This window comes from Copadichromis virginalis, linkage group LG6 (genome assembly GCF_057382275.1).
Source record: "Copadichromis virginalis isolate Kocher_CV1m ecotype Utaka linkage group LG6, C_Virginalis_male_GT1.1, whole genome shotgun sequence".
Lineage (NCBI taxonomy): Eukaryota > Metazoa > Chordata > Actinopteri > Cichliformes > Cichlidae > Copadichromis > Copadichromis virginalis.
The window spans coordinates 12,150,050-12,172,684 of record NC_140623.1 but is presented as its reverse complement, the minus strand read 5'-3'; the positions used below and the strand labels follow the sequence as shown (position 1 = coordinate 12,172,684).

Below are 22,635 nucleotides of genomic sequence, written 5' to 3'. Positions count from 1 at the left end.
CGATGGTTTGGTGGTGTAGGTCAGTGTGTTTGCGCTTTGTGTTGGTTAGTCAGTCCAGTCTCAATGTTTTGAGGTATTTGAGTTAAGCTGAGTGATAATGTTAGTGTATGTGTGTGTGTGCGTGTTTATCAGTCAGTCCCTTTTTGCTGAGGAGACGGATGGCTTGTGGAAAAAAAGCTGTTGCACAGTCTGGATGTGCGTGCCCGAATGCTTCGGTACCTTTTTCCAGATGGCAGGAGTGTAAAGAGTGTGTGAGAGGGGTGTGTCCGATCAGCCACAATGCTGGTGGCTTTGCGAATGCAGCGTGTGGTGTAGATGTCCTCAATAGAGGGTAGAGAGACCCCGATGATCTTCTCTGCTGTTCCCACTATCCGCTGTAGGGTCTTGCGGTCTGATATGGCACAGCTCCCAAACCAGACAGTGATGCAGCCGCTCAGGATGCTCTCAATAGTTCCTCTATAGAAGGTGGTCAGGATCGGTGGTGGAAGCCGGGCCTTTCTCAGTCTTCTCAGAAAGAAGAGACGCTGTTGGGCTTTCTTGTGCAGGGAGCTGGTGTTGAGGGACCAGCCGAGGTCCTTCTCCAGGTGTACGCCCAGGAATTTGGTGCTGTCAACGATCTCCACAGAGGAGCCGTTGATGCTCAGCGGTGAGTGGTCGCCTCGTGTCCTCCTAAAGTCAACAACCATCTCTTTTGTCTTGTCAACATTCAGAGACAGGTTGTTGTCCTTACACCAGTCCGTTAGTCTCTGCACTTCCTCTCTGTACGCTGACTCGTCGTTCTTGCTAATGAGACCCACCACGGTCGTGTCATCAGCGAATTTAATGATGTGATTTGAACTGTGTGTTGCTACACAGTCATGAGTCACTGATGATGATTTGTGGGTGTTTTTTCGGGGGTTTTTTTTTGTTGCTGTTTGTTGTACTAGTGCCAGCAGTAGCACAGAGCTCATTAAAGTTTGAGAATTCCAGAGTAAGTAAGGAAGTGACTTGACTGGGCGGTGCTCAGACTCAGGGCGTGGAGTTTACCTGTTTGATCTCCCTGTGGTTACACGTTGTAGGAACTCTCTGAAGTTTATCTAAATTCAAATGAAAAGAGAAATAGAAGAGCGCTTTTCACAAACAAGCGGATGGAAATCAAGGAACAACACAACCTACGTCAGTTTGTATTCCCGTGCTGAATAAACTCTCCATGCACGCTTTACTTTGTGCTCCGATTTAATGCCGAATGCAGGGGACAAAAACAGGTGAGCGCTGATCGCTGTTAATGTGACAAAGCATAACCGGATTCTGGAATAAAGAAAAGCTCTTCTCTTTAAGACATAGTCCACTGACATGCTCCGAGGAAGCTCACAAAAAGCGGAAATAGTTGCTAAAAACGTACATTTATGGTGTTTATAATTTTTCTTTAATTTTCTTTATTTTATTTTTCCGTTCGGTCGGTGAACAGACAGGATGGCTTCACAAACAGTAAAAGCCGTGCAATTATTTTTTATTGTAATTTATTTTTTAAATGTATTTATTTATTTATTTATTTATTTCCGTGCAAATCTGAAGGTCAACTACAGGTCGCTGGACGCAGATGACCCAAAAGCAGGTTAAATGCTGATTGGCTGCTAAGAGGTCCGGTTGTGCCAAGGTAGGTATCCCCGACATAATTTGTTCCCCCTGAGTCGGGAGCACGCGCTGGGCTGTCCAAGTCACAGATATCCCACGTACTTGATTTTTAATTCAAATACGCTTGTTATAAGGACTTTTTACTCCTTTGAAGACGTTAGCTCTTTATACATTAAGATTACAGTGGGATAAAAATAATATCATGCTGATCTTCCCACAATTTGCTTTTCCCGTCCAAATACGGACAAATTGTCCCACATACTTGATTTTTATTTCACAAACACGTCTTATAATGACTTCTTACTCCTGAGATTTTGGAGGTTGTACCTCTTCATACAGTTAAGTTAGAGGGGGATACAAATAATTATGTGGCAAAATGTCCTCGTGATAGTAAATAATCTCTAACAGGTGAAAATCAATAAATATATCACTTTATATTGTAATTCACAAACTAAACAGTAATGTAATTTTCCACTTTTTCACTAAACTAAAACATCACGACTTCCGCGTCGAGTTAGTTTTAATGGAGGCGGAGTAAACTGGATCCTTGCTCCAGGTGCAGGGGAAACAGGTTCTATCGGGGATGTCTATCTGATCTCTCCGACGTCTATTCCTTATACAGAAAAATAAGCAGAACAGGTGTGCCTATGCGATTGCACAGTTTCTAAGTATTTTTAAGTTCATTAAAGTCCAAGAATTCCCGTAGACTGCTTTCATTGTACACTTGTTTGAGCATAAAACAAGGGAAGTTGCCAGGTTCAGTATGCAAAACATTTCACGGAACTTAAAATTCTGAATCTTTAACAATATACTCTAGATGTTGTTCCTATATTGACTATTAAGATAATTTGGCTTCACAAATGACTGGCAAGATTAGAAAGTTTTCTTTCCTTCTCTTTTTTCAGTGGGTTGTTAAAAAATGCCATTATGTATTGAGCACTTTCTATCTTTCTATCGCCCACAGCAAATGGGCGATAGAAAACCAGTCGGTGCCTACGACATTCCCGATATGCGCTGGCATGATGTCGGGGCAGCATGAGTACGAGTAATTTTTTATTTATTTATTTTGCCCCCACCATGATGCCGCCCCGGGCAACCGCCCGTGTCGCCCGTATCAAAAACCGCTGCTGCCCTCTAGAGTGAGCTGGAGGCCACCACTCAATGAAGTCTGCAGAATACGTGCTGTACAAGTTCTCGTGATAAAATATGTTTCCATTCTCTGTAGTTTTCATGGACAAGAAGAGGCACCTAAAAGGCATCTTCATTTGCATTGCAGCAGCAGTGATTTTCATCTTTTTCTATCTCAATTCCAACAAAGTGGTTAGGAACATTCCTTATCAACCAGCATCAGCAGAGCCACGTTGGGAGGATCCAGGACCATATCATGTGGCCTACCCACGAAACTACAAATTCATCATGGATGACACGCCTACATGTAGGACCACAACTCCTTTCCTTATTCTGATGGTTCCTGTTGCACCCGGTAATGTGGCAACTCGGGATGCCATCCGGCAGACGTGGGCAAATGAGAAGCTGGTTCTGGGTCAGCAGGTAGAGACTGTCTTCATAGTGGGCCTCCCTGGTGGAAGTGATGCTAAACATCAGCAAGAGAAGCTTCAGCAGGAGAATCAGCTGTACCATGACCTGATTCAGAGCAACTTTCAGGACAGCTACAATAATCTGACTATCAAGACTATGGTCATGCTGGAGTGGCTGGCTGCACACTGTACTAAGGCTTCCTTTGTCATGAAGATCGACTCCGATGTTATACTCAATGTCCCGAATCTGGTGAAACTGTTGTTGGATCCTAGCACAGCTAAGCAAAACTATATGACTGGGCTGGTTTGGTGGCATAGTCCTGTTTTAAGGAACCCATTTATAAAGTTCTACATGCCTCGATCTGTGATTGCTGAATCAGAGTACCCCCCGTATCCGCTCGGCTTTGCCTACGTCATGTCACTAGACCTTCCTGGGAAGATCTTGGGAGTGTCACCTCAGATCAAACCGATCTACATTGAAGATGCTTACCTCGGCATGTGTCTGAAACGCCTGGGCGTATCTCCTACTGACCCTCCAGAAGAAACAATGTTTCTTGTCAATCCCAGCCATTCTCTGAGCAGCTGCAGTCTTTCAAAGCTGATCGCTTCGACAACAACAAGCATCTTGCAAATGAATGACTACTGGGAGAGGATCAAACGGGGAGTTCAGTGCTGAAGGTTTTCCAAAAAAGGTATTGTTTATAGGATTTTGGATCAATGGAGTGGGAACCTGAATCTGGCCAATGGTTAAAACAAAAATAAAATATTGCATATTTATTATGTGGCAAAATGGAGACACCTTTGTTACGGTACATCTTGCAAAATCTGATCATTAGGCCAAGTTAATATAATTTTCTTTCCTTTGAAAAAGGTCAATATATTTAACTGAAGCACAGAGGTTGTGAGAGGCTTTTTGTCAGGGGTTAGTATTAAGAGTACATTTATATATTTACATGTTAGATCTTTGTGGTGATATTGGATTTTCAAATGATAAAATGATATTGTAATCACTTTTTATTGAAGTCAGCCAGGCCTCCTTTATCCTCAGCTCAAGTGTGAGATGTTTAAGTTACTTTTATATCCTCTTGTATTTAACTTTAGCTCTTTTGTCTTTCTGTACTTTTTACTCTCCGTGTTTGTCTTTTATATTTGGTGTTATGGTATGGATAACACCAAAGGATATACATATAAATAAAGGATATATAGGATTTAGAATATATAAATCTGTGGTGTTTTTCCTAGTTCATGTAACATACTTGTTTCTATGTCAAGTTAAACTGATGTTATCTAAACTATGTTGCATGTATGATCCTGATGCAATGCGATATAGGAAAAGTACCACGAGTTTAAACAAACTGGCCAGTACTGGGAATACAGTTGTAGTTTCTCATACTTCCACAAGATGGCAGACTTTGATTCGATAAAATTTAAGCCACAACACTCCTAACCACTTTAAACAACAACAACAACAATTTTTATTAATCTGCTGCATATTTATCAACCCCACTCATTTAAAAGTTTGATGTAAATTTCTTCAAAACACAATTAAAATATTTACATTAAATAAAAATCATTTTATGTCTGTTTAAGTCCAATTGAAGTTTTTCATTTTTAACCAAAAATCCAGCATCAAAGAAATGTACTATGTGGTGTTTGTTTTCCAAATGAATGGAAATTTTGAATTTTTAAGGTAAAATATATAATTGTTAAACTACTTTTAATTACATTTACCTAACATTATCTGGCCATATATTTGAGAACAGTGACATTCGTCTAAAACGAGACAATTTTAAAATACAACTTTTAGCATTTAACAGACATCTAAAGAAAGGTTTAGCTCACACAGAAGGATTTAGGAATGCTGACTTGAACGCATCAGGAAGCTCGGGAGGAATGCCAGGAACCTCTTCCTCATCATTGTGTCAAGAGGAGCAACGATGCTGAGGTGAAAGGCAAGTCTGCCATTTATCCTGTCAGCCAGTGAGTTCGCTCATAAACTTCCAAAAAAACTTCCAGAACATGTTGATGAACATAACGAAGCACCAAAACCTCTGACCCATCAAGGTCAGAGTTTTAGGCAAGCACTCATGGGTACTGTGTATTAAGAACTGAATCTTTTTTGGCTCCAGTAGAAATCAACAGTGAGTACTGAAATCTTTGGTAGGTTCCAAACCTAAAAGGAGAGACGTGCATTTGATTGTCTGACACTTTTAAATATCACTTATGTGCAGTTTCATGCTTAGAATAAAGAAGTATTTCTTTCACACAGTCTGCACAACTGAGTGCTGTATTGTGCCTACAGCAGGAGCGTTAATGCTATTTGGGGAATGATGGTTTGACATCATGGATTTTCTTAAAATTTAAAGATGCTTAAAGAATATGAAAAGCATGCATGAAAGAATTACAGTCATTGTTGGCAATTTTAAAAGCAATTTTCATATTGATAAAAAGGGGGGGGGGGAAACCGGCGAGTAACATGCTCAGAACTAATGGTCATACAATGGTTTGTCTCTGTTCCACGAGGGTAATGTGATAGGTTTGTGTTTTCATTTATCTCCAGCTCTCTGATCCATTAACTTTCTGTCAAGGCCCTGTTCTAGCTCCCGCTGACTGCAGCCTTAACCAAGAAAACAGCTAAAAATTTAAATAGCGACAATTTGTTTGTCATACTCTCTCTCCCTTCAGTATTTTATGCCTTTGGTGACACAATGAAGTGGGCACACACTGTTCCTCACAGATTTATTGATTACTTAGCACAATTACCCACCAATTTTGACTCCCAGTACCTTAAACTCTCGTTGAGGTTTTGAAGTACCAGGCTGTGGGAGCTGTTGGAGTTGATCGCACTACATGTGTTAGTGATGTCTGGCTCCAACTGATCCACACAGGGGGCCACCTGTGAGTCCTGTAAGACCAGGACCAGTAATCCCACTAGTCAAACAAACTTTAAATTTGAAGGTCACACACACATGGGTGTGCTAGTGTGAGTGTACCATACGTTTGTTGGTTTAGCACTGCTGTGCTTTTTGTCACTTTAAATGTTAAATGTTGCAACCATTTTTTTCTTCCTCCTTTTCAGACTACTTCCTGTCTCTGCCCACTAGACAGATTGTTTGAGCATGTGTCTGCGGTGTGTGCATTACTAGGCCATATATTGTGTTCCTGTTTCAGGTATAAACACAAACCCTCACAGAGACTATACAGACTTTTCAATTTGTACACTCACAACACAGGAAATTGCTCATCTTCTTCCTTCCTTTGATGCTATCAAAAAGGATTGAGTTGATGGAGCTCAGAATGATTTATTGTGTGCAGTCTTTCTCCTTCTCTCTCTGTAGCTTTGAGGAGAATTGGATATCATTTATGTTCCTAAGAAACCAAAGCCTTTCTCAGTAGTTTGGTGCGGGGTAATAGAAAGTGTGTTTTGAATTTACTGAAGCTGAGAAGAAGTTAAGCATACACAGATAAAAATAGACATACCAAATACCAATGAATGACACAATTGCTGTTTTTTCAAAGCATAAAAAGGTGACTTGCTTCACAGATAAAGGGAAACAGAGGGATTAGGATGATTTTGCTCCAGGCTAACGTGCAAACCCAATTTAAACTTCATGTCCATTTAAATCACAATGACAAGGCAAAATTGGACACTCTGAAAATATATTTTTACAATTGCTTCAATGACTTTGAAAGTACAAAATACATAAAATACTGTCCAACTGAGCTCCTCGCAGACCAGGTGTCCTTCAGACTAGCCTCCTATTCCCCCTGCAGATCGGCTGTCTGCTCTGTCACCCTGAGAAGAAAGACTGCACTGCAGGGTCATAAACTTGAGCTGGTCCTGTTTTGGCCGTAGACACACACACACACACACACACACACACCAAAAACATCCATCAGTGCATGTATCTTTAAAGCAGGTACAGTGGTTTAAGTTGCACTGATGTGCAGAATATTATGGTTTTTTTATGGGAAGTAAACCACTGAACAGATAACTATATTGAAGAGTTTTAATTGCATATGTTAAAACAGCTCTGTGCTACATGAACATGCTCCTCTACATGAAAACCACAGTGACAGAGTTAAGCCAAGCTAGTAGTATAATGAATCCAATGACAATACGAAAAGAGCTCATTTTTTTTTACCTGTACAGCCCTCAAATATTGACACACTCATTTGAAAAAAATCTGGAGACAAGCTGACAGTAGAGTGAATACTCACAAACAATGTCTTGAATAATCAGGCCCCATCTTATCTTAAAGACCTCATAGAGCAATATCACCCCAGCAGAGCATTTGGCTCTCAGACTGCTAGTTTGCAATTTTGGGAGGCAGAACCTTCAGCTTTCAAACCTCTCTTCTGTGGAACCAGCTCCCAGTTTTGATTGGATAGTTTCTATACTTTTGATATTAGGCTTTAAACTAAATAAACTTAAAACACCAGTCATTAAATGCATTTAATCATTAGTTATTAATAATCGTTGGATCTCTTCCACAGTGACCTGGCAGCCTCCTGGCCCTCCCCCAGCCTGGTTCTGCCAGAGGGTTCTTCCTGTTAAAAGAGAGTTTTTCCTTTTCACTGTCACTAAGTGGTTGTTCATAACTGAAGAAACTGAATTTTTTAAAATAAAATACTTGTTTTTACAACAAGAAAACAGAAAACAAAGGCTATACGAGGCTTTTGGACAAACAACCAAGTAGTTTAAGGACAAAAGGCGGCTCTTTTGTTCTTTCTGTGCCTGGCTCTTTCTCTCACTCACACAAACACCATGGACAAACCATTAATGTGAAAGTAAGCCAGACTCTGTGGTGATTTAGGAGTAGCAGACAGTGTGAGGGTAAAGGCCAAGCTCTGGGTCTCATTCAATCTCTCTCCATTCACCAGCCCATAAATAATAACACAGGCACAAACTGACACAAGTAAGAGTTTGAGATGAAGGACATAGGGGGAAAAAAACAGAGAGGACGTGGTGTCTTTTGATGACTAAGAGAAAGAAGAACAGCAGCAAAGAGCAAGAAGACAGGTGTGGGAACAGAAAGAAAATCAGATGTCCTGCTGCTTCCAGCTCAGTGTCAAAGAGCGATGAGGGACTTGAAGCAGTCATACAGAACAAAGTTGTTTGGAAAAATCACAGAAGAATGTAGTTACCTCCACCAAAGACTTTGCAGCTGTGATTATGAGCCTCTGACTGATTATAAATTTATTGTTATTTAAAAAACAACAACAAAAAAGAAACTTCTAAAATGGCATTTTAATTTACAAACAGTCAATTTACACTATCGCATTTTTCACATTGTTTATTTCACAATAATAATAACGATAATGACAATCAATTAAAAAATCAAATTCAGGGCTTGAGCAAACCATTTGAATTAAAATATACACTCACTAACCAATTCATTAGGTACACCTTGGTAGTACGGGGTTGGTCCCTTTTTCATCTTCAGAATTACCTTAATGTTTCATGACACAGATTCAACAACATTCCTCAGAGATTTTGTTGTTTGTCGTTACACTGTGGTCATAAAGGGATGGATACAGTCAGCAACAGAGCTTAGGTAGCCCGTGGTGCTTAAATGATGTACAATTAGTACCCAAAGCGTGCCGAAAAAATCATCCCTGATATCATTACCCCACCAGCAGCCTGAAACACTGATACAATGAAGAATGGATCCCTGATTTCATGTTGTTTATGCCAAATTATGAGCCTACCATTGAAAATTTTAGCTTGAATTGACACTTTCAGACAAGATTGGTTTTCCAATCTTTTATGGTCCAAATTTGGCCTCAGTTTCGACATGGCACAACGTGTGCTCCTCTGCTTCCTTAGCCCATCTGCTTCAATGTTCCATGGCAATTCAGAGATGCTCTTCTCCATACCTCAGTTGTAATGAATGGGGAAAATCCCAGTAAATCAGCAGTCCCTGAAATACCCCACCTGGCACCAACAACCATGCCGGGTTCAGAGTCACTTGAATCAATTTTCTTTCATCTTTTGAGCTTTGGCAGGTCATGTCGACCACTTCTGCATGTTTAAAAACAATGAGTAATAATTTTTCATAATTATTATTTCTTTTAAAAAAAGAGGATGTTTCAGTGGCAAGGAGTATAATAGGAGAAAATCAAAGAGCGTCCTTGTTTCCCTGAGCAGAATTGCCAGATGCTCTGTGTACACTGCCTTTTCTCGTTTCTTTACATTTAGTCAAGTTCCTCTTGACCACAAGGACCCCTGCCACTCAGGTTCTCACGATCCCTGTCAAGGAGTCACTCTGCAGGCTGTGAGAAGCACTGGTAGCCCCTGCTGCTGGAGGCCTCCCGCTGTGGTCAGTTCCCTAAAAACACACATGCAGACACAGACAAAAACACACACAAACATGTCACAGGCCCATGTATGTTGTATATACACAGAATTAAACAAGCGTACATAATAGTATACAGTCTCTTACTCCCGATTCTTCTCCAGCATCCTCTCTCCTCTTTCTCTCATAACAAACACAGCTGTTCAGACTGCCCTGCTACAGGAAAAAAGAAGCTCCAGCATAAGATCTATGCATGTTCTTGATTTATTACATATCTCTTATATAATCACAATTTGTGCTATTTTATTGATGGTTGAAAGACCTGAAAATTGGAATAATTTGTTCTTAACACACATACACTGAAAAAAAGGGACTGGCCATCTCTTGGATTTATGTAAGCATCTTGCATGTATTTAACACAATTGCCTCATGTTTTAAAGATAAATGTAACTATATAGTGTAAAAACTACATGATATGCAGAAAGGGTGTATTAAATTGTTCATATCATGTTCAGGTGAAGTAAGTCAATAAGATAGCAACGTTAAATCTCGTGAAACCACGCGTGATTTCATCTCGCGGGCTTTGGATCGTGGTTTAAAAAATGCATCCATCTCAGTCAAGTCGAGCAGCCAACTCTACGTTTTTTGGTATGTCTTGATTTTTTGAATTAATATTTACCATATTTCAGCCAAATGTAGTTAAACGTCTAAAGTGCCGCCATGTAACATGCTAAAAAAGAGCCGTTAGCTTATTTGCTGTTTTATCTGTTATCAAAGAATTGGCGCTTTTTCATTTGAATTTGTCTTTGGCACAAGAGCCGTAATATCACATTAAACCTAATTACGAGGCACTCATAACATAATTTGGTTTTCTGTGTGAATAGATTTGTCAACTGACTCTTCAGTTACATTGTGTATTTACTGCACCGTGGTGTTAGTGAGATTTTGGACATTGAACAGCTTTAGCTAATATCATCAGCGGTATTATGCTAGCTTACATCCCTACCCCTCCTGCCCTCACCTGCTGTCCTTTTGTTTTTGTTTTTGTTTTTGTTGATGCACATTGAGAGACCACATCTATTCTGCATTTCACCAGGAGTCAGCTGATGGATTGTGGGTTCAAGGTGTTATGGTAAGAAAGTATATTCTATTTTCGCTTAAGGTTTCTGTAACTTAATTATAATAGGTTTTTTATAATTATTAGGTGCATGCATACTCAAATAGACCACCCTATTAATACAACTGAGAAATCCAAAATCTGCCATAGGTTTAACTTATACCTGTATGTATTGTCAGAAAGGTGATTACTGGACTCACATTAATGCACACTTGAACTAAAATGAGGTTGTAACTTGTGGGTTCTTGGGTTGCAAATCAGAAATAAACATCTTTGGATTTTTTTTAATCCCATAAGATCTGGAAACACAGTTTTTATTCAACAAAACATTACTGATTATTAACCAAGCACAGTGCCTGCTGTTATTTCAAAATAATTTTATGTCATTTCAGATGAAATGCAGCATTCCAGTGCATCCCAACCATGCCTTTACAGTCAAGGTTTCTGACGGAGCTGAGTTTCTCTCTGACAGTCTGCTGAAAGTGTTTGCAAAGTGATCGGGGGAACAGGGCACAAAGCTAAAGGATGTAGCTGCCATGATGACAGTAAGAACTTTAAAATTCTTTAACTACAAAGTGTATATGTATTGCATTAGGTCAGTAAAAGATTTTTATGCTGCATCCATTGAAACAGTCAACTATTACCTGTGAGTACTGATTCCACCGAAAGGATGCCATAATTTTCGTCATGCATTTACTGGCCCACTGAGAAAAATTGATCTTTTTAAAAAAATAAATGTTCTGGAAACTATATATCCATAAAGTTGATGTCAAACAGGAACTTTTGATATTGCTTTGTAGATGCTGGTGTTGCATGTTGACTGGTTTAAGTTTTGGTCTGGGATCATTTTCTTCTGTGCTACTGAAAAGTTCACAAATCTCTGTTTTCTTTGTTATAATACTTTAGGATGACATTAATGCTCAAAGGGAGTCTCATCAAAGTGCTCCGCATCTGTGTGAAAGACAATTGCAACATCTTGGTGCAGGAGTTCATGGTGAGTGTTTTATGAGTAGATTGTGGCTTTGCAACATTTAAAAATGCATTTAGTTATCCACTTGATCCTCATTGGACCAGTTAGGACCAGTAGTCCTCTTTAATAATTTGAAGTTCACATGAGGCCTGGTAGTGAACTCAGCCGCCGGCCCTTGAGGCCCCACCCCTGTATTAGGGGTCACATCAGTGTGAAAAAACTTTAAATTTGTCATTCTAGTGAACAAAGGAAAATCCCACCAATATTTACATTAGCTTTTGTTTGAAAAAAAAAAAAGACCAACAGCTAACCAAATTGTGGGGCTGAAAGTCTAAATTCTAACATCTTCTGAGTGACATAGCCTGGATTTCTGATGGGCCGGTGTCTTTCTAAGAAAAACTAATGTAAAGCATTTGAAATTATGTTTTTCACCCTCTCTTAGAAACTCTGTTAGACCATGAATGGCAGCATGGCAGGCCACTCTTTGGCTATAGCTATTTACTATGTTGCTTGCATTGGTTTAAATTACTCTAACATTAGAACTGGTAGATTCAAAAGAGATGAGTTTAAAAAGGAATCTTAAAGAAATGTTTTGTGTTTAACCAGGACTTGACTGAGGCCACTGCACAGATTGAGAAAACCACAATGAACATCTGTCTCCAGAGGATGCACCAGGCAATGACTTTTCTGACGTTGGCATCATCATCGAGGGTATAGTAGTTCTTCAAGATCTGGATAACGTGACCTTTGCAGTAGCCATGCTGTTTGGACCTTTTTTATTCCTTCAACATGAGTTACCCATCACAACTCTGCTACACTTTTGAGGTGATTCAAAGGGTGGTAATGGAGTTGGATGCAACTCAGCTCTCAAGAAAAGCTCACAACTAAGACAAAACTGCTCCTGCAACGAAGCTCACTGTTATGCATGTGAGGTGACCAGCTCTAGGTGAGAGGACATTTAAATCTCACACTTGTTCTGCTGCATTTTTGAAGCTCAATTCCAGGAACAGATCGCAGGGTTCATTTTTATATACACTGCAACTGCCATGAGGACGAGCCGTTTTTTTGTTGTTGTTGTTGTTTGTTTTTCCTTTTGCTCTGTACAAGTTCTCTGTCTGTTTGGCAGCATTTTTAAATTTCTCTTTGTATTTTTTCTTTCTTTTACTAGTGAAGAGATGTAGCATGAACAGTTATGCAGTCTAAATATCCCATATGGGCCGTGTGAAATGGTATTTTCAGTTTCATTCAGTTGAAGTAAGGAACGTTGAATATTTCTAAGTGTGCTGTTTTGAACCAAGATGTCACAGTATGATCAGTGCCGTAATTTTTGACAGTCACTGTATCAATGTTATTTTTGCGTCTCTTGAATAAAGGTTTTGACCTGCAAGTGCTAATTTCTTTAGTTATTGGGGTAAAATGGGTAATGTTAATAGGAAGGTGTTTGCCAATTCAGTAACCTAATTTAATGTTAATGGAAACTAACATTACCTCAAATTGTTTAGTTATAATTGTTGTTTAACTGAATCTTGACGTTAGAGGCCTTAAATAGAATGTTTTGTATTGTTCTTTCCCAACATTTTTCAAAAGAAAGAGTCTAATTTCTTTGCTGTGATTGATTCCAGAGAACACGGAAGAACTGACATTATTTAACTGTTGATTTATATAGATTCAGTAGAGGAGTAATGTCAGTTTAATTCTTTACCTACTGTCAATGCAGTGAAATTAGACATTTTGTTTTGAAAGGTTACTGGTGGATGCCAGCAACCATCTTGGAAGAGAACAATATAATCTGTTATAAGGCCTCCATTTGAAAATTGTGTATTTGATACTAGAATATAATAGCAAAATGTAATTTTAAGATAACATGTAGTATTTAAGTGACCAAGTAGTATTGGGTAAAAGTTATTGAATGGTGTTGGGATAAAGTGAGAAAATTGTGAAGGATTAAAATATTTCAAGAGCTCAAATTACTTCATCAAAACATGTTTAAGTCACATTTTATCAACACAAATTGCACAGGTTTATTGAACATGAATAAATTGTGTTAATTTAACTCAATTGTTTAAGTTGCTGCCAAAGCAAAACATCTGTGTGCAACAAATGTCCACCATTGAATTAAGTAAATCCAACAACATATTTTTTTCAGTGTACTTCTTGTAAACATAATTGTAAAAATAATGGTGATACCGTAGTTCTTGTAGCCACAGTAATGATAAAGTGAGACTGTCCCTATCAGGGACAGTGTTTGGTTTTGTTTTGGTTATAATGAAGGTAGATTAACGCCTGTGTGTCATGGGAAATGCTTTCCATACCACTTGTGCTTTGACACTGTAAAATCTGACAAGTTGCCAGTACTTAAAAAGATTATGCAGACTCACTGCATTAGAAAAGTTACAGTTTATTTAAGATATTTAAGTTAGGGCAACTTGTTCAAAATGAGTACTTAGAATAACTTGTTTTTTCCGAGTGAGCAATACTAAATGAATTACTTCAGTTGACATATATGTTATATGTCAAGTTCTTTCAAGTACCATGCACTCACAATGAACGTGTGCATTTTAGTCACTATGTCTCACTCTTTCCATATGCAGTCACTATATATAATGCATTTATGCATACATTACATATGAAATTCACAGATAACAGTGTATTTTTAACCAAACAACTTATCAAGATCTAAACATACCTTTAACTTGCTATTTCCTGGTCATGCCAGTACTCCTGGCTAAAGATGGGCAGATTGATCCAAATTTTGTTTGTATATGATATGATAGGACCGATACTTTGTTTTGGTCCTCTAAGATCAGTATGTAGATCTCTGAATTTTGTTAAATTATTATTATTATTATTATTATTATTATTATTATAAATATACTTTAACCTCATAAGACCTGAACTCTTTCATGGCATGAATTTTTAATTTCTCTTTGCTATTTGGGCTGATTGGGACCTGATGAATGTAAAAACAAAGAATCGTGGGATGTATTTTTTTTTAACCTGATTTTAGTTTCTGAGAAAAATGAGATCCACATTTGAGGACATTCGCTTTAAATTTCGATAGAACAGTGGCAGTATGATGTCTTCGTAAGTGCATATCAGGTCCTTGAAGAGCAAAATATTTTGGTCTAGACATCAGAAAATGTGATGTCCACATATGTGGACACCAGGTCCTAGGAGGTTAAATATGTCTTGATGCATGCTCAATCATCCAGCTAACGAAATCCCAAAAAGTTGATTCTGTTCTGTTCATCTGAAAATGTCACGTCTCGATCAACCAAATCAATGTTTTGGGTACCTCAAATATAAATAATAAAAAAAAAAGCCTTTCTGTGTTCACTTTCATGTCTATGATTTTTATAGCCTATATAATATTTAAACAGCAGGAGCTGATCCAAAGTGCTTTAGAGACAGAAACATTTACAAGTCCTCTATAAAAAAAACTCAATGTCAAAATAGATGTTTTGTTCTGTTCACCAGTTATCGTGAAAAGTAAAAATCACAATCATTTAGTGGTTTAACTAGTGACTAACCCATTTTAGTTAGTCACTAAAATGGGTTTGGGAATTTGCAAAATGATGATTCATCTCACAAACCATGACATGCTGCTCTCCCCTACATAAGCTGCATTTAAGTCAAAAGTATCAGTATTGGTGGTCGGCATGAAGCTGGACACTCTGGTGACAGTGGCAGAGAAAAGGACATTAAAGAAACTGCTGGACATTATGAACAATGCTGGGCATCCTCTGCACACGGCCATAAACAATCAGAAGAGTCTGTTCAGTGACAGGTTGCTTCTCCCCAAGACAAGAACTAACAGACTTAAAAACTCCTTTGTCCCACACGCCATCAAACTGTTTAACTCCTCTCTGGAGGGGAGAGGGAGGGGAAACAGGAGGACAAAGGAGGGGGGAACAACTAAGCTGTAGTGCCTCTTCACCTCACTGTACAATACCTTGTGCAATACTTTTTGTAAATAGTCAACAGTGCAATAGACTCAATACTTGAAATGTGCAATTCACTTGTATTTTTATTTTTTATTCCTATTTATTCTATTTATCCCCTTTGTATATTTTATTTATATTTGTCTCTGTATTTATATATGTGTGTGTGTGTGTGTGTGTGTGTGTGTGTGTGTGTGTGTATATATAACAATTCTGTAACTGTAACTTCGGTCGTTGCTGTGCTTTTTTTGGAAGTCGAATTTCCCAGAGGAACCCACCCGAGGGATTAATAAAGTTCTATCTTATCTTATCTTATCTTATCTTATTGAGAATATTGTCAATACTGGCCCTGTACACTATCACATACAGTACAGTAGCAGTACTGGTGATGATTTTGCTGAAATTGACACACTTTGGAAAGCACTCCAGCAGGCTGGACCGGGACTAATCTTTGACATTCCTGGATTATGATTTACAAAGGACAAATCTGGAAAATAAAAATAGGTCCATAAATATCTGGACAGAGAGAACATTTTTTTTCAAATTTTGGTTCTTTGCATTACCACAATGCATTCTAAATAAGACAACTCATTTCAGTTATTTAATTGGACAAATTTAATGACTGAATCTTCTATCTCTGGGCATGAGGTCACTGAGGCAGCTAAAGAACTCCTTGGTGGCAGAGCCCCTGGGGTAGATGAGGTTCACCCTGAGTTCCTGAAGGCTCTGGATGTTGTAGGGCTGTATTAGTTGACACGTTTCTACAATGTTGCGTGGAGATCCGGGATGGTACCTCTGGATTGGCAGACTGCGGTGGTAGTTCCCACTTTTAAGCAAGGGGACTAGAGCATGTGTTCCAACTATAGGGGGATCACACTGCTCAGCCTCCCTGTGAAAGTCTATGCAAGGGTGCTGGAAAGGAGAGTCTGTCCATTAGTCAAATCTCAGATGCAGGAGCAACAGAGCAGTTTTCATCCTGGTTGTGGGACACTGGACCAGCTCTTTATCCTCTCAAGGATTCTTGAGGGTGCATGGGAGTTTGCCCAACCAGTCTATATGTGCTTTGTGGTATTGGAGAAGGCATTCAACCATGTCCGTCAGAGTGTCCTGTGGAAGGTGCTTAGGGACTATGGGGTATTTGGCCCATTGCTACGAGCCATACAATCCTTATACAACCATTGCATGAACTTGGTCTGCATAGCTGGCAATAAGTTGGACTAGTGGGTGATGGGCTCCGCCAGGGCTGCCCTTTGTCACAGATTCTGTTCGTAATTTTTATAGACAAAATTTCTAGGTGTAGCCAAGTGGCAGAAGGCTTTCACTTCGGTGGTCTCAGAATCTCATCTCTGCTCTTTGCAGATGATGTGGTTCTGTTGGCTTTATCGGGTGATGACCCCCAGCTCACACTGGAATGGTTTGCAGCCAAGTGTGAAGCGGTGGGAATGAGATTCAGCACCTCCAAATCTGGCCATGGTCCCCAGCCAGAAAAGGGTGCAGTGTGCACTCCTGGTCAAAGACGAGTTCCTGCCCCAGGTGGAGGAGTATAAGTATCTCGGGGTCTTGGTTACGAGTGATGGGAGAAAGGAGCGGGAGATTGACAGACAGATGTTTTGGGTCATTGTCCATTTGTATTATGAAACGCCACCCAATCAATTTGACTGTATTTAGCTGGATTTAAGCAGACAGTATGTCTCTGAACACCTCAGAATTAATTCTGCTGCTTCTGTCCTGTGTCACATTATCAATAAAAACTAGTATCCCAGTTCTACTAGCAGCCATGCAGGCCCACGCCATTAGACTGCCTCCGCAGTGTTTTACAGATGATGGGGTATACTTTGGATCATGAGCTGTTCCACCCCTTCTCCATACTTTCTTCATACCGTCATTCTGTTAGAAGTTGTCTTGGTTTTTCCAGAGCTTTGCTGGATTTCTAGATGTTGTTTAGAAAAGTACAATTGAGCCTTGAGGCTCTCTTTATTTCTCTTTATTTTATACTTGGATATCATTATGTCTACTTCCTGGAGAGTGTTGTTAACTTGGCTGTTGCAAAGGGGTTTCTCATTACCATGTAAATGATTGTGCAATCATTCCCCACTGTTGTCTTCCATGGACATTCAGATCTTTTTGTGTTGCTGAGTTTACCAGTGCTTTCCTTCTTTCTCAGGATGTACCAAACTGTAGATTTTGTCACTTCTAATATTGTAGCAATTTCTCTGATGTTTTCACAGCTTAAGGATGGCTTGTTTCACCTGCATAGGAGCACCTTTGGCCACATATCGTCACAGCAAAATCCTCCAAATGCAAGCATCACACCTCAAATCAGCTCTAGGCCTTTTATCTGCTTAACTGATAATGACATAACAAAATTGCCCATAAAATAGCATTTGAGTCAACTGTCCATTGCTTTTGGTCACTTTACAAAGAGGCTGGCACATGTTAAGGAGTTGAATTTCCTAAACCCTTCATCCAATTTGAATGTGGATACTCTCAAATGAAAGCTGAGAGTCTACACATGGTGTCCATGTAAATTATATAACTATTCCAATATAATTGGAATATGTTTCAGTAAACAGGTAAAAAACAAAACCTGTGTCAGTGTCGATATATATGAACCTAACTGTATAAGTGAAGAAGCATAACAGACTACTTTTGGAAAACGTATTTTTGCTCTCTCCCTGAACTGCCATTGATTTACAGGATAATCCAGGCTTGCATTGCGGTTAGGCTGGCTCGGTGGGCTCCTTTTGTATTTTACTTTCAGCCACGCTTGAAAACAAACATTTAAATTGATTCACATTAAGATAATACCTTTTAAAATAAATGTTCAGCTGCACTGACGGGAAATCAAAGAGAATCAATGCTAATGAGCACTTCTGATAAACCAAGCTGTGGGAGTTTTGTGTAATTTGTCATTGATCTTTAATCATAATGTGGTGCATTGTTCTACTGTTGCTAATTATATGTTTTGTAAGCAACCTGTTACCACAGAAAGCCTGAATGGAATTCACCCCCAGCTGTAGCCACAAAGACTTGCACCACCGGCTTCTGTTTGCTGTGTGTTGACTGGAACTGCTGTAAACCCTTTAATATTGACATTTGTCAGGCCTCCACTCATCATCGTTGTAATGGTATAACTGTAAAGTAAGCAAATTGGGTTTTTGGCCAACATCGCCAAACAAATTTTTTTCACATGTTTTTGTTTCATGAGTGTTTCTGAGATTCTTTTTTCTTTTTTTTAACCTCTTTCTTGTTTGCTGGCGTCCATCCTCACAGGACGTCTCACCACAGCCCATTTGCAGCACTGATGACTTCGAGCACAAACTGCAGTGAGAAACGTCATTAACATCTGTTTGTGGTCCACACAGAGAGGTTTAAGGCCATGTGAAAACAAAACAACAACACTGACGAGGCCAACAACTGCAGAGTCTGGGGCAGGGACCGAATGTGGTTTCCCATGACTGTGTCATCCCAGCTTCCCTCCCCTGTCCACCCTCCCTCGGCCTTGTTGTTTTTCTTGCTCTCTTCTTCCCACTCACTCTCCGCCATTAAATCTCGCCTAGTCTTCCTCTCTACGCTCTTCTCTCTTCTCTTTTACTATACCCTCCCAGTTCCTGTCAGATCATTTTTCTTTCCTGTTGTGCTGACATCTCACTGTCACCTCCTCTGCCTCTTCTTTCCTTCTTGTCCTCCCTGTTCTCCCCTCCACCAGCTCCAGCACTCATTTCATTAAGATATTGAGACATTCATCACATTGGATTATATTTATAACCACACTGAAACTAAACTGAGTCAATTCTATAATTGGGCCTACTGATTCCAAGGCTTCACATTTTCTTCCAATTATTTCAATCTTTTCCTTTTTGTGGCTCAACATATTACACATTTTCAAAGATTCTATCATGCTAAGAACAGGATCTGCCAAATCTCCTCATTGAATTGCAAATTTTAGTCTCTTGCAGAGCTGCTCTTAACGCGTGCATCATATTTGATACATAGTTTTTGTGAGTTTTTCAGACTTCTACTTCATTGGTGTGAACACCCCCCTCCAAAAAACCTAAAATAAATTGCATTAAACACATAAAATTTTAAGTAATAAAGTGGGGGGAAAAGCAAGCAAGAAGGTCCTGAGTTTGAATCCATCATCTGCTCGGAGCCGTTCTTTGTGCAGTGTACATGTTCTCTGCATGTCTGTGTGGGTTCTCTAGTGGTACTGGTGACTTCCACTGATTTGCACATAATATGTAAGTGAAATTGAACAATCTAAACATAACTACATTACTCTTTCATATTAAAACTGTTCTGTTCAGAATGTGAATGCTTTTCAATTTTCTCTGTTTCTGTGCAAATTTGAAAAAAAAAAAGAAAGAGATTTCTCAGAATCCCACAGAATCAGAATAATTGATGCTCATGAAGCTGAAAAAGGTAAAATAACTATTTTCTACAGTTTCAATTTAACTGATCTGTGATTGAACACATAGCATGGATTCTTTATTGTGCCATCATGTTTTTAAAGAAAATGTCAGGATGTTTTTCTGCAATATGAATATCAAGATAAAGTTATTCAATAAATGATGGAATTGCTAAACTAAAACGCAAACACTCACAACTATATTTTAAGCATTGATATTAATTTGATTTTATTCAGTTTAATTTTATTTATATGTAGCAACCAAGGTGCTTTATATTGTAAGACCATACAGTATTAAGAAGAAAACTCCAACAGTCAGACAAACCCCATTGAGCAAGCACTTGGCGACAGTGGGAACGAAAAACTTACTTTTAACAGGAAGGAACCTCTGGTAGAACCAGAAAAAATAAACCTGGTTAGCTTTTTCAGTGCTCTGTGTGTGGGTGATCTTTCTGTTAGTCTGTGACATACAGACAGATATGACTGACAAGTTTTGGGGATAGTCCAATAATAGTGAAAAACAATTACCTGATTTGAATTTGGCTATATCTCCATTCGAAGGCATCTTCTTGGCCATATCCAGACAGCTTCTAGTGCAGCTACTATTTTTAGATCACTCACTAGACGTCCCATTCTGACCACTTGTGCTGTGCACTTGGCAGTTTCATCATGGACCTCAATCCTGGACAGAGAGCAACCCCATGTTTGTGCTAAAGGTTATCACAGCTCAATGATCAGGGCAAGGGGAGAGACCAAAACCATGCTTGTCTTTTTTTCTCTCCCTAAATTCATTTGGTTGTGCACCATGACTTGGCACCCAAAGGCAAAACCTTCCATGCTGATTTCTATTATAAAATCCTGAGGCTCATGGAGAGAACACTGAGCAAACACCGACAAATTGAAAAGCCAGGAGCTTTTTGGCCACACCAGTCTTACCAACTGCCTCCCTTCCTTACCAGGTATGTCTCCCTGCTTTCCTGCCCACGTTCCAAAAGTCAAACTGAAAGTTTGACATGTTGAACACTGCACACATTGTCTGAGACACAAGTGCAAGGGGACAGAGTGGGACTTTCACTGAGACATCTAAGAGAAGCTGGAGAAGATATTCTTGAACTGGATATCAGACAAATATATTTTCATTTGCATAGACCCCTTCCCTTTTTTTTTTTTTTATCAAATAAACTACTGCATATTCACTACCTTCTCTCATATGCATATTTTTTATTTGCTGTTAATTTCCTTGCAGTGATATTTCCTTACAACATACGTAGTGTCCTACATACATACATGTATACATATATTTGATATATATATATGTTGCCCCTCCCATACTGTAACCCCCCCCGCCCGCGCCACATGCGCGCACACACACACACACACACGCACAGCCAATGAGTGTGTGTGTGTGTGTGTGGGTTGGGACTGTGATAGGGCGCAGGTGGCAACCTAATCATCACTGCAAAGTGCTATTAATATACCAGAGTGAGAGGAGCACACACTGACACAGGAAATATGAAACACAGATATACAGAAAGGCAAGGAAAGAAGAAGAATCATATGGAAGCGCTTGTTCTGCATTAAGAGAACAAAAAAACCCCAAACAAGCACACACAAAAAAATCAAAAAGACGTTGTCACAACTTAAGAGAAAGAGAGAATAAGAAAAGTAGCATGGACACTGTTCTCATTTTCCTTCAGTGTTCCTGGCTCCAGACCAAACGCAGTCTGCCTGCCTCCCGTGGGGAGAGTAACTCCAGGCCTGAATTCCATTGTGTTATTTCATGTTTTCCTCTCTGCCACAACAATCTCTGCCCGAAGAACTTGTAAAACACACTGCACAGGCAGCTATGTGCACAATAGAAGCACATGCACCCTGGCTGGCACGTATACACATAAAAACACAAAAGCACAGTGGCTGATACACAGAATGCAAGCACAAGCAACGTAACACTCCCTCTGCTTTAGCTACTTTCCTGTCTTATTTACATTTCCTAAAGCTTCAAATTAGGACTTTGGGAGAGACTGAAACAGAGAAGCTGAAGTCTTACTTAGACAGAAGTCATTTCCGCTGTGCTGGGGAGGTCTTTGGAGGGTCAAGCCTTCCACAGCCTCGGCTGTGTGAATCACATAAACACTGAGTGAAACACTCCCGCTTTGTACCCGACTGCAGTCCTCCTACTCTGCTCACACAGCAAGAGCCACACTTAGCCTGTTACAGCACACACCACTTTGTGCTGTGGTATTAAGAGTGTTTCTGGAAGGGAGTGCTGTTGCATGTCTTCAGTGTCCATTCATGGTCTGATGGTGTTCAAAAATTTACTTCTTATACATACATACATACATACATACATGCATATATCTATCGATCGATCGATCTATCGATCGATCGATAGATCGATCGATAGATCGATAGATAGATAGATAGACGCTCTACCAAAACAACAAAAGACATGATAGAATGATTTTCACAGGCTCAGTAATGTTACCAGATTTAATCTGGTAATCTATACGTGGAAAAACTAACACATTATTATGTGACATTTATTCTTATGCCCTAATTAATTACCCTGCTCATCCATACTAGCCATTACTAGGTTTCCTACCTTTAGGTTAGTCATTTTGCTGTATTGATTTCTTCCCCTGAGAACAACCCAGATTAGTGTTGTGCTGTAAAGCAGCAGATCAAACATAGCTGCAAAGGATCTGGCTTGCTGTGTTTGTTTTCTCGCGCTCCTGTCAAAATCTGTTC

The 22,635-nt window shown here is 39.4% G+C and overlaps 1 protein-coding gene and 2 long non-coding RNA genes across 5 annotated transcripts; 2 read left to right on the top strand and 1 right to left on the bottom strand.

Moving 5' to 3' along the window:
* Nucleotides 1-1,027: 1,027 nt before the first annotated feature.
* Nucleotides 1,028-4,736, top strand: LOC146707357 (beta-1,3-galactosyltransferase 2-like). Of its 2 annotated transcripts, XM_085458665.1 has the most exons (3): nt 1,028-1,244; nt 1,555-1,636; nt 2,840-4,736. In XM_085458665.1, the coding sequence occupies exon 3, from the start codon at nt 2,845-2,847 to the stop codon at nt 3,826-3,828; it is 984 nt and encodes a 327-aa protein (XP_085314791.1). In that variant the 5' UTR covers nt 1,028-1,244; nt 1,555-1,636; nt 2,840-2,844; the 3' UTR covers nt 3,829-4,736. The 2 variants fall into 2 exon arrangements, with proteins under 2 accessions (XP_085314791.1, XP_085314790.1); XM_085458664.1 differs by lacking the exon at nt 1,555-1,636.
* A 3,698-nt stretch (nt 4,737-8,434) lies between these two features.
* On the bottom strand, nt 8,435-22,066 carry LOC146707355 (uncharacterized). Its single transcript, XR_014920826.1, has 3 exons — nt 21,935-22,066; nt 20,416-20,569; nt 8,435-9,484 (listed from the first exon to the last, which is right to left on the bottom strand). It is a non-coding gene; the product is annotated as an uncharacterized LOC146707355 (long non-coding RNA).
* On the top strand, nt 9,809-12,925 carry LOC146707356 (uncharacterized). Of its 2 annotated transcripts, XR_014920825.1 has the most exons (5): nt 9,809-10,099; nt 10,520-10,583; nt 10,961-11,113; nt 11,475-11,562; nt 12,145-12,925. It is a non-coding gene; the product is annotated as an uncharacterized LOC146707356 (long non-coding RNA). The 2 variants fall into 2 exon arrangements; XR_014920824.1 differs by having other exon boundaries at nt 9,813-10,583.
* Nucleotides 22,067-22,635: the final 569 nt, after the last annotated feature.